This window comes from Dermacentor albipictus, chromosome 1 (genome assembly GCF_038994185.2).
Source record: "Dermacentor albipictus isolate Rhodes 1998 colony chromosome 1, USDA_Dalb.pri_finalv2, whole genome shotgun sequence".
In the NCBI taxonomy this organism is placed as follows: Eukaryota; Metazoa; Arthropoda; class Arachnida; order Ixodida; family Ixodidae; genus Dermacentor; species Dermacentor albipictus.
The window spans coordinates 237216245-237228503 of record NC_091821.1 but is presented as its reverse complement, the minus strand read 5'-3'; the positions used below and the strand labels follow the sequence as shown (position 1 = coordinate 237228503).

At 45.9% G+C, this 12259-nt stretch overlaps 1 protein-coding gene across 1 annotated transcript in view; it reads left to right on the top strand.

Moving 5' to 3' along the window:
- The window catches only part of Spn (protein phosphatase 1 regulatory subunit spinophilin), a 96476-nt gene that overhangs the window by 50232 nt on the left and 33985 nt on the right, over nt 1-12259 (top strand). The window contains exon 14 of the mRNA XM_065430946.2: nt 9715-9782. Within this exon, the coding sequence (XP_065287018.2) occupies nt 9715-9782 (68 nt within the window). The remainder of the gene's footprint in view (nt 1-9714; nt 9783-12259) is intronic.

Here is a 12259-nt window from a genome sequence, read left to right as displayed (position 1 = left end):
GAGTACATGCGCCTCATTGAGTGCTGTTTGGCGGCGAAGAACAGAAAAGTTGTTATCTTGGATAATGCATCGGCACATGTCGCGCTTCATAACCTTGCGGCTGTGAAGTTGGTGTTTCTGCCTCCTGACACCAAGCCACTGCCCAGCCCTTGGACCAAGGTGTCATTTGGGCTGTGAAACAGCTCTACCAAAAGAATCTGCTGCGCAATATTCTTCTAGCCCTTGAGTGTGGCAAGGTTTTTTCAATTGACCTGGTGGGCACAATTAACCTGCTGGAATCCTTGTGGCGGCATGTTGAATTGGCGACAATGCAGAACCGCTTCAAGTGCGCTGGATTCACGGTGTGTGCGGGTCATGCAGAGGATGCTAAAGACACCGTCAACCAGTCTTCTGACGCCGTCGACCAATATTGTGAGACCCTGCTTGCTGAAGTGCCGGAGCGGCACGGTGTTACAGAAGGCATTTCCTTTACCGACTTCGGAGACCTTGACAGCGAAGTTCAGACTTCTCTTGATGTGTCCGACGAAGCCATAGTTGCCTCTGTTGTTGCTGAAGTGTCGCCTAACGATAGCGATGAGGATGACACGAAAAGCGACAGCATGGGCGATTCAGGCTCGACAGTGGCAGAAGGTGCACGTTATGTCAGCCTCATGCGGGTGTTTGTCGAGAAAAGAGGGCTGGTGGAAAAACTGGCTTGCGGCTTAAGTGAGTTTGAGGCGAGTGTTGTCGCTACTAGACTGCCGCGGCATCAAACAAAAATGACAGCTCTTTGTCGCACGAATTGAATAAATACTGTACGTTTTTTGCCCTTTCATCGCACTCACTCTGAGTTCCTTTTTTGACAGGTAAGTGGGCGATCTCACGCTATTTCGGCTCATTACAGTATTACAGTTTTAGTACGTACTTTTTCCGAGCTTCGGTCAACTACGGTTTAACGAGGTTTCACTGTACAGTCGATCTCAGATATATCACTCTTGGATATATCAAATCATTGTCCATATTAAACACTTGTTACATCACCTTGGAAATTCTACGCAAAAATATCTCTACTACACATATATCGAACTCCCGTTCACTGCCACATTCTGATAAGTATGATCCAAGTTTCTCTGTGCATTTATGGTAAAAATGCCATGGGACGAGCTCAGCTCATTGACAATGGCTAATTTTCTTTCAGTTTTCATTTCCTTGTCAACAACACTTTTCATTTTCTCGCATAGTGCTGTGAAGCATAAGCTTTGCAACGTGTGATTAAAAAAATGTCATTTTTGGCCCGAATTTAGGATAATAGCATGGCACAGAAGGGGTTAAAGGAGTACTGTCACGACAATTTTGTGTCCTACCTTTTCTGCTTTTTTAAGCAGCTGCCGACCCCACAATTATGGTAATTAGCTTCAATTGCTCGGTTGCGCTACAAATAAAGAAACCCAGCAGAATCCATCTTTTGATGATGGTTGACATTAATGCGATTAGCATTGAAGCAATGTAGCAACACATTGAAAGCCTACGAAAAAATGCATCATGCATGAGGCATCTATGTAACCAGTCTCCTCGCTTCTGCTTCTGAATGATAGTAATGATTGATTGCCATGTCATTTATGTCATTATGGCATTCGTCATTCATTCGTGCCATGAAAGCTCATCATCTATGTCATACCATGTCATTCATGTCATGCATCCATATTATGATATGCAGTAACCCATCCTTTTAACGAAGTGAACGGGACAGCAAAAAAAAATTTCACACACAGTGGAATCTCGACGATACAAATCACACGGGGTCAATAAAAATATTCATGTTATCGGACATTTGTAGTATCACCAAAATACATTGAAAGCTGGTAAGCTAAATTAATGAAATTCACACCAACAAATTTCTTATATAGAGAAGCAAAAAACTCGCTGAGAACAACCCTTTTATTTTTGGCGGAAGAAATCCCTGTTGTCCTTCTGTTTCTTTGTCCATTAGATGTCCCAGTTGACTTTATTCAAATCCATAATAATGCACGCACATGTCGTTGCTGAACTCATTCGTGGCCACAGCACGTCTCATGATGACAAGAGCATGCAGCATTTCAGCAGCCGTTGGTGGCTGCTCGTCATTGCCCCCGCCGTATTTGTTAGCTTCATCACTGGAATTTGCAGCCTTGGAAGTGGCCTTGTTGGGAATGACCTCGACCGTTTGTGCACCATAAGTAGCAAGGTTGTCATCAGTGGTGATAAAATTATGCATGGAGCACCCGGCATCAAGCTGGTCCTAGCCCTTGATTTTCGTGTCCTCCGGCTCTGGGGACATCTCTGTAGGGCTACACTCGATTAGTTGCACTGTTCTGGGCTTGTTAAGCAACATTTCCCAATGCGAATGGCTAAATACCATCGAGCCCACATATAACGGCCCCACTTAGATGAATTTGCGCGTAAAACGAATAAGACCGTGTGACTGCCAAAATATACATTATTTCAATGGCACAAAATCGCAGGTATAACAAACGTCTTTGAGCCCTGTGGATAAGTTACAGTGACCGGACGGTGTGAACCCGGCACCGCGATGCCAGATAACGAGTACCTACAACTTGTTTGTGCACGCGGTCTGTTTTTCCAAGCTTTCTCGAAGGCGAACTATCCGTTTCGTCACCACTACCCTCCCTCCGCCGTCACGCCTTGCCCTTGGCGAGTGGCTTCCAAGGTCACCCTGTCGCCCATCCTCGCAACTCCACTCTCCTCTCCTCACTCTTTCTTGCAACTCCCGCGCTGTCTCAAGGGGCGCGTTACGGCGCCAGCTAAAGTTCAGAAGTTTCGTTTTCTGGCCGTTACCGTGAGGCCACACACTAGTCTCTATGCTTCCTCGCTTCTGCGCGACGTCCTACGTTGTTCTACTCAGGCCCGAGTTGTATTTCAGTATGTCGGACAGGAATGCTGTGCCTGCAGCGGTAACAAAACGAAAAGCGCTGGACATAGCAAAGAAGCGAGCCATTTTGACAGAACTGTCTCAAGGTGCTAAAAACTGAGTTGGTGAAAAGTACAGCGCCTCAAAATCAACCCTCTTGATGATTCTAAAGAGCAAGGAAAAGATAGCCAGCTCTTGCGGCGACTCGATGAACAGAAAGCACCTGCGAAAGGCCACCTATGCAGACGTAGAGGAGGTGCTACTTAAGTGGTTCGTCGACTCATAGGCTTGCAACATTCTGATAAGTGGACCAATAATGCTGGGCAAAGCCAAAAACATTGTGTTCCTGACTTCTGCACTGCACAGGCAATGGCTGGCTACATTGACTCAAAGTGTGGCATGGGATTGTTTTTAAATTGATTGTTGACGAAGCGACTTCGGTGAGTGACCAAAGCGTTGCCAGTTGGCTTGTAAGAAACCGAGTCGTTATTACAAGCTTCGCGGAGCAGGACATGTATAGCACAGACGAAACTGCGTTATTTTATCAGAGGCTGCCGGACAAGATGCACACCATGAAAAGCAACTCATGTGCTTGTGGCAAGCACAGGTAAAGTGTGCGTTACAATACTTCTGTGCGCTAATATGGATGGCAGCATCCGGCGCATGTCCTTTGTAATCTGAAAATCAGAGGCCACATTGTTTTTACAGCTATGTACCTGTGTGCTACAGGCACAATACTAAGGCGTTGATGATGCACAGTTTATTCGCAGAGTGGCTATGCGAGTTTGACCGTGACATGCAGAGGCAAGGACGGCGCGTGCTGCTCGTGCTCGACGAACTTCTCTGACAGCAGTTAGTCTACTTTTCCTGTCGCCCAGTACCACTTCGAAAGTGCAGCCGCTTGATTCGGGCATAATACGCACATTGTATAGGCGCCGCATTGTGGAGGGCTTGCTCATGGCTGTTGACCACCCGGTCGCCAACTTGCCACTTCGAGTTTCACTGTATTCGGCCGATGGGATGATGAAGGCGGCCTGGGCGGAGGTGACGGCTGTTTGTTTGTGAAACTGTTTCCGCAAGGCCGGTTTCGTCGACGCAGTACCTGATGCCGAGCCTGATGCTGAGCCTCATGCTTTCGAAGATGATCGGTCCGGCGGTGACTTGTGGCAGCACGTTATCGACTCCGACATGAGAGGCCACGACATTGGTTGGGATGACTTTATTTTTGCTGATGAAAACGCTGATATTACGGAACCATGCACGAACGAGGGAGGGTATCGTTTGTGAAGTGTGGGCGGAGAATGACGCGGAGGAATCGAATAACGACGAAACTTCAGAGCCAGCGCCCATAAGCGTACCAGTAGCAATGGGCTACATAGAAGGCCTCGGGCAACTTGTCTATGCCTAGGGCCTCAGCGAAGAGCACGCTTTTGCTTTAAATAAATGGTGATCACCCTCATTGGACCTGCACTGCAGAAACGAATGAGCATCACGGACTTCTTTGCAAAGCAATAAATTTTGTGTTTTGACTAGCCATTTTTTTTAAGCTGTGGTCCACTTACTACGAACTTCGAGATATAACGAACTGACATTGCATGACGCTCAGGTTCATTACAAGTGGGCTCGACTGTAGCTCTCGCAGCTGTCGGCGCAACTTTGACGAAAGATCACAGCAGTTAAGGCGGCGTGTGACCAACCGCTTGGTCGCAGTCTTAGGGGGGGTGTTCAACGCCTGTCACTGTGATTTACATCGCATGCGACCGAAATCGCACTTCCGGTGCGGCAAAAATCGTTTCATGTGAAACAGCCTTTAGGCGCAAAAGGTGCTGAGCACATTAGTGAGTGCGCACTCACTTGCCACTGATAACACGTAGTCTTAGGCAGAAGGAAAAGAGTGCAGGTGGTACAGTGGCGTAACTGATGATTGCAATAGTAATAACAGCACATTTTATATGAAGTGTTCAAAACGCACATCAAGCACAACGTGACTTCAGACGTGAAAAAAAAAAAAGACTCGTCAAGTCACTGGGAGCATATATGCCCCCAGTCAGCCAGCCTGATGCAGTGGTTGAAGACCATAGATTGACAGTGTCACTGAAAGCTGCCAAATCCTTCCAGTTCATTTATCTTTGAAACACAGAAGTACCTGCTCTCACCTCTTGCGCTCTTGAATGCTAAATAAACTCTGCTTTTAGTAGCATGACCGTGGTGTGTGTGTCAGTAGTATCTAGTACCACGAGGCTGCCACAAGTTTTCTATGACTGGAATAGTCTCCATTTTTCACGCCCGAGAACATGCTGCAGTTGGCATGCATTTTGAACTGGTTGCCTTAAAGGTAACCTAATTACTTATTTCTTGTACTTTCCGGAAATTGCGACTACTACTGGCTATACAATAAAGCAATAAAATCGATTAAAAAATTTACTGTGTAGTGTTGTGGCTAGGGTGGCGTTGAGGACAAGGAATCCGTCAAGCCCATGACTACGATGTCAAGTTGTAGAAAATGAAGGAAAAAGGGTTTATTTAGCTTAGTTACATGGCTCCAGTGCGGAAGCCCACTCCATGCAGGAGCAAGTTAACATCTTAGTTCACATCAGGACGCTCTGTCCTCTCGAAAAGTACCTGCTTTTAACCCTATTGTATTCCCTAAGTGAGTCAACTAGTGAATCTGAAGACTGTCCAGCAGCAAATCGACATCGTCGACTCCTTTACTATACCACGCCCAGGCTATCCATGACCCGCAGTAACTTTGCCTCGAAGAAACCGGTTTAGAATTTGTGGCAAAAAATAAATCATCCGGTGACACCTGGTTCGTTCGTCGTAGCCCAGCCTAGTCTTCGCTTCTGTCTGGTGGGTGAAATGCAGGCTGAGGGCCTTTCATGGAATCCTGCAGCGGCCGGTTTGCACGCTGTCTTTCTTTTTCGCTCAGCCTGCAAGGTGAGGCGCGGGCTGAGGTCCTTTTGTGTGGTGGCTTGACTTGTCTAATTAACTGCACTTATCCGTTCGTTGTCATGGTTCCCTCCCATTCATCCTATTATCCGGTTTCCAGGTAATGGTGGGGCGAGCGCTTTTAGTCCTCGTCCACACCACGCTGACGTCTGGTTAGGAGGTGCGGTGGTTTGACACATGGCAAACATTCAATTAACACCCTTGGTGGTGTCGAGACATAACAGTAGCTTTTGGAAATAAATCCCACAAGTTTGATGACAGTTCCATTAGCTAACATGCTGGAAATTAGTGCAGTAAATGCAAATTCAGTAGAAATATGGTGGTAATTACTTGAATAGGACGCTTAGACTCCATTAGCGTAGCCTGTGAAGTAAGGTAGACAGGAGCACCGACTCCGAATGTCTGGATGGAGCATATCCTTAAATGCCGGTTGCTGGTTCTAAACACGTCTTGTAGATAGCACTACACATGGCAGAAAAATATGGAGAGGGCGTGTTGCTTGAATTGACCAATGGAGTGGGTGCATGACTGCCCCAAGCTTGGGTCTCTCACCCGTTGCTCTAGAAACGGTACTAGACTGTGCCTGGCTATGCTCCCGCACCTCCTTGCACATTTGTGTGTCGTCTGCTCAGCACATGCCCTGGTGCCAGAAGCGTGCATACATATTGCGTGTCGCAGAGAGACATTAGCAGACATAACATGTCATTTCATTTTAATTTATTTACTCAAATTATACCTCACAGGTCCCATGCTGTGCCTTTATTAAAGGAGGTTGCATGAAATTGTTCTATGCACAGGTATAAAAGACACAACAAATAAATACGAAGACTATGCAAGAAAAAGAAACTTGAAAATGAGGGAGGGGGGATACAATGGGCTGTCTGTGTGGTCTCGAGCTATGTCAGAAGACTGAAAACAAGCTTTTAGTGCCTTTTATTACTACTTTTATCTTAGTGTCCTTCAAGTAGAGAAATGCGTCGCTTGCTACTTCTCTTGCACCGCTTTTTGTGTCACCCGGTTCTCTCCGTTCCTTGTGGAGCTAGCATAAGGCAGAAGCTTGGCTTTTTCTGGATGCAGAAATTGCTGCTGTAAAAGTGATTTTGACTTGCACTTGAACAGTTCGTGCTCTCATCATTTTGTGCTGTGGAGCTGCTTGAGCCACCTTCTTCAGCAAATCGTTGTTGCAAGGTGTATCCAAACCATTCTCTTTGCTTAACAGATTCCTTTAGCGTCCAGGCTGCAAATTGTGAGAATCATTATCTTCTTGAAGACAAGGCTGAAAGTTCCCATTACGACACGTGCCTGAATAAGGGAGTGCACCTATAGTGTGTGCAGTTGTAGACAAATTGTTATTCTTTTGCCTTTCCACATAGGTGGCTTGTGGTTGCTTCTGGCATTCAGCATCAGTGAGTTGTGCCTGGCTTCCCCGAAAAATTGTAGAAGTGGCTTCCTTTCAAAGTCGATCGGGGTACTTGCTTTTCGTCTAGTAGGACATTTCCTTTATGTTTGCTGCACTACCGTATTTACACGATTGTAAGTCGACTCGAATGTAAGTCGACCCCCCCATATCGCGTGACCGGAAAAAATAAAAAATAAGAGAGCATACCCGAGGGCGCATTCGATAACGAAAATTTATTAGTAGCTGACATGGTCACTGGACTACTCGTCTTCACTAGTGCTGCCATCGTCATCATTGCTGCGGTCCCACAGCGTGTCGTGGTCGAGCGAAATTTCAAATTTGGCAAACGACCGCACCAGGACATCTTGCAGAACAGCGGCCCACGCAAAATGCACTCAACCACACGCAGCCGTCAGGGAGGCTGTTTTGACAGGTCCGGTTGGCGTAATTTCGCAGTCTTCTGCCGCCGGCCACTCGTTGTACTCACGGCGGGGCAGAACCTTAAAATTAAGGCGAAGGTCCGGGCTTGTTTCATGACCACGTCGCACTTCACTGGCAGGGACCGATCACGCATTTCAGCGACGTACGCCGCAAGCTTAGCCTACAGCTCCAGAGAGCGTCCAGACTTTGGCACGTCGCAAATTTCTCACTTGTCATCTCAGGTGAAAATTTCGCTTCGCTGCAGTCACCACTCTCGCACCACCCGTTTAGAAACATCGAAATTGCGGCCCGCTGTGCAGTGATTTGTTTCTTCGGCGTAAAGGATGGCAGCCCTCTTGAACGATGCTGTGAACGAGTGCCGAACGATTAGTGGGCCTGGAGCACTCATGACGACTGGGGAAGCATAGAAGTAGCACGTAGCCGGCAGTCAAGTAGAACGTGTCAAACCAATACCATGTCAATACCAATGCCTTCAAACAGAGAAAGAGAAACCAGCGAGCGGTGTCTGCTCTTACATGAGCTACCGATACTCCCCGCAAGCGCCGCCGTTCTGAGGGTGCCGCCGCAAATGGGAACAGCGGCGCTTCCATCAACTATCGACACCCCCCCATGAGTGTTGCATGTACTGTAAAACTCTCAAAAATGTTGAAAAACCCTTCTGAAAAGCGAACAAACACGCGGGATAGCGAAAAGGTACGGGTAGGGCCATAGAGCAAACATAAATTTCTAACTATGTTGTAGCTCCCATTGGTATCGCTTTTTTTTTTGGCGGGGCCATGTTTCGGTTTCGATTGTAAGTCGACCCCCCAACTTCAGACTTTCAAATTTAAAAAAAGGGGTCGACTTACAATCGTGTAAATACGGTACTTACCAAAAGTCCAGTGCTACTCGAAATGTCTTGCATACCTATATTCTGTCCTTTGCTTTAAGCAGTCACTTACTCTGGTGAATTTTCTTTCACTACTGCTGCAACAGTGTATATAATATGGTGCTGCGAAGAGAGAAAACTTCTCCCTTCCTTTGCCATACCCAGATTTATAGCAGGGCACAAAACACTTCATAAATTACTGTTCTGTTGTTCAGCCTTTTCAATCACAAGTGTCAACACACCTTGTTTCGTCCGGCATTTGACTACAGCACAAATACGGCACAAACAACAGCAATACTACAGCAATACTACAGCACAAATATACAGCACAAATAGTAAACAAAGCACCAAACACAAAAAGTGTGTAGTGCATAACCTTCACTTCCGTGCAGACGTTTGGATGTGAAAAACATCTGCTTCTGCTAAGTCTTTTTGTACAACTTTATTTTTCTTCTGCCTTCTCTAGGGACATGTACAAATGCTTTGCATATGTGCAGAAAAAGCAGGGGCATGTGCTCATTGGCGTGTTTTTTATTTGTGCGCATATAATTGGTGTTTGATTGCTGTCGAATAAAGATGGGCGAGGGTCCGAGTATCTAGCAGACGACAAGCTTGACGTGCAGTGCTGCAGTTCTCCACAACTATAGTGCATGCAGGAGCAACCTATGGAATGGTTTCCATGCATCTCGGCACATGGAGCTACTCAGGGAGAGCGGTCGGCCGGGCTTGGAAGGAGTGGAGAAAGCATGTATGAATGCTAGGAAATGGACTGGAGAGAAAGAGCAGAGAACTGAATTAGATGCCTAGCATCCGCATTTCACGATTTGTCCCGAGCGAATGCATTGCATGGCGGTGGAGTCGGTGCTCCTGTATATCTTAGTCCGTGGTGTAGCCACAGATAGGCAGTTTGGTTGTAGACCTTCCAGCTTAACACAACAGCTCATGATGCTAATGCTGCAGTTTTAAAGAAAATCTATAGCTGGTGTCTTTTGAATGGTACGTCTGTCTCCTGTGTCAAAGTTTGGCATTTATTGCCAAATTTGACAGACAAAAAGTGTAACATTATTTCCGCCTTTCTGGCTGTTTGCGAAAATATGGTCATGAAGGTGTGGGTTTCTACCCTCCCTGTTCCTTTTGGCTTGCTAAGATATTATTCTGTATGTTTTTCAGTCTCCTGATGAGCAGCAGGATCTCAACACATCTATCAACAGCACAGGGTCAGAGACATCGGTTCAAAGGTGAGTGTACACAGTTTTTTATTTATTGGGATGAGGGTCATGATGACGTCATTTGTGGCGTGCTCTAGTTGAGGCTGAACTTTGATATCCCTCTTACAGAATGTGAAATGTAAAATGGCTTATTAGACAACTACAGAGAATACTTGAATGAAATAGTTGTGTTTAAAAGAAATTAATGTCTATTGAATGATGAGAGTGAAATATTCAAAATTAACAGGAAAATAAATTGAAGCATTAGGTTTACAACTGCGTAATACTGGTGTCATGTAGGCATATAGAAGGCTTTCAAATGCCCACACGACACCAGTATGCTTATACTTTACCGACTTGATGGCAAAGTAGGCCCTGCTACACGGGCAACTCAAAAAACCACAACTCTTTAGTCTATGGAGTTGATGTAGTTGCTTGGAACTCTCGAAATCTCAAAGGTCTCCAAGCAGGAAACACAGGTACCCCTGGCAACAGCTCAGCAGAGCTTATCAGAGGCTGCTGCGGCGATAGTATTTAGAATATATGCTTCCTAGCCCTTGCACTCAAGGACCCAGATAAGGCATTAGTGCTACTTTCTTATTCTTACATATTTATCTTGTGATCAGTTTGCCACATATTTTATCGTCATAGCACACCTCACTTGTCATTGTAATATTTTTAGTACATACAGTCGAACCTTGTCGATATGATCCCATTTCATACGACTTCACGGTGCCAATGTTTGTAATCGAGAACACAAAAAATGATCCAATGCGGTTACGCTTCTCTTCTGCTGGTTAATACATTTCAAGAAAACATGATCTTTCAGTACCAACGTTGAGTACATCGCCAAACTGCGATAGTATGATGCATTTTCCAGCTGCTAGATCGCATGTGAACAAGGAAAGGCATGAGGCACACACAATCGAGAGAAGTATGCGACCGATACAGCAGCTTCCCCACAGTACTTGCATGCCTGTGTCACATGAAAATGCCGCCATACACTCACTTTCCTTTTCTGGTAACAGCTAATTTCGCAGGTTGTCGTACGTCTCATTCGTAGCTATTGCTGCCAACCCTATTGCACTAAGCATCTTCATCTATCTGTTTCCCAGCGCTTGTGCCATAGCTCAGTTGGAAGCGTACTGCATGTATTTAATAAGCAATAACAAAACACGCCGCCGGTCCCTGCTGCAGGCAGTGTGAAGTGAGCATCCTGTTTCGTCCTGGTGGCATCATATTCCAGCAATGCCCACTAGCTCGACTTCATTTTGTTTCCCGTTTCTGTCATAAAACAAAATGCAATAGGAAAACAATGCTTGTTCTGGGCTGCTCGGGACCCACCACTAGCGTCGGCATCTCGTGATTGTGCTGCAACTCGCACAACACTTCGCGTTATGTAGATGTCAAATATAGTCGAGTCTGCCAATATTTTAGTCACTTCGAATCAAACGTTTTCTGATTTAATAAGTTTTTCTCGCATTTTCCTCCAAAACTATGAATGAGGTTCTACTGTATGTATTATACACATTTATACAGCAACTGATTTTAGGCCCCTTTGCAGCTGTATTACATCCTTGTTTCCCTGTGCCATTGTTAACTCATTCCACCATGTGTTTGGCACTATTTGGCCAGAACTGGCTCTTGCATCATTAAGCCCATTAATCATTCAATCTTCCATCTGTCAACAGCTTGTCTACACTAGCAAGTGGTAAACATCATCAACAAAAAAAAAAGCAAAGGAAAAAACTATTTACCTTTAGACATTCCTCACGAGACATCCCAGACCCAAAAAAATGACCATCGCCAATGCTCTTGGAAAAATTGGGGCTAGGAGATTGTGTGAATGAGGTTTCACTGAAGTATTTTTATAAAAAAAAAAAAAAAACTTTTGCTGACGTAAGCACTCTGAAGTTTCTGTGAAGAAGCAAAAGTTGGTTGGAGGTCAAGTTTTAGTCAAGTGGGAAACCAAGTACGGTCGCCGACCGTTTATTCGGACCTCACGGGGCCTGCGGAAATGTCCAAATAAACAGGTGTCCTAAAAAGCACAATAAGGAAAAAGAAAGAAGTCCTTTATTTCCACGCACTTATTCGGGCTCGGCAGTAGGCTTGAAGAAATCATGAATGCGCCATTGCACGCTGTTCCGTTTACGCGCAATCAGATAAGCCTGAATCTCGGAGAGGGTCGTATGGTCACTATAGGCAGCTGAAAGCACAGTCACTGCTTGTACTCAGAGTCATCGGAGCTGACTCGGAGTCATCGTCCGGCGGTGTAGCAGAAACCTGACAAATGATCTCGCCGTCGTCGAGTTCTGCACACATCAGCACAGCAGTGTCAGCACCTGTGAAACTGTCAAATGAGACGGTGTCCGGAATCTCAATGCGACCATTGCGCAGGTCTCAGCAGAACATTTTCGGCGTCAGTAGGGAGCACATCGGAAGGCGACAAATCCTAGGTTTCCTGGCACCCGCTTGCCGGCATTTTCCAGCGCAGTCTGCGCAGGCAC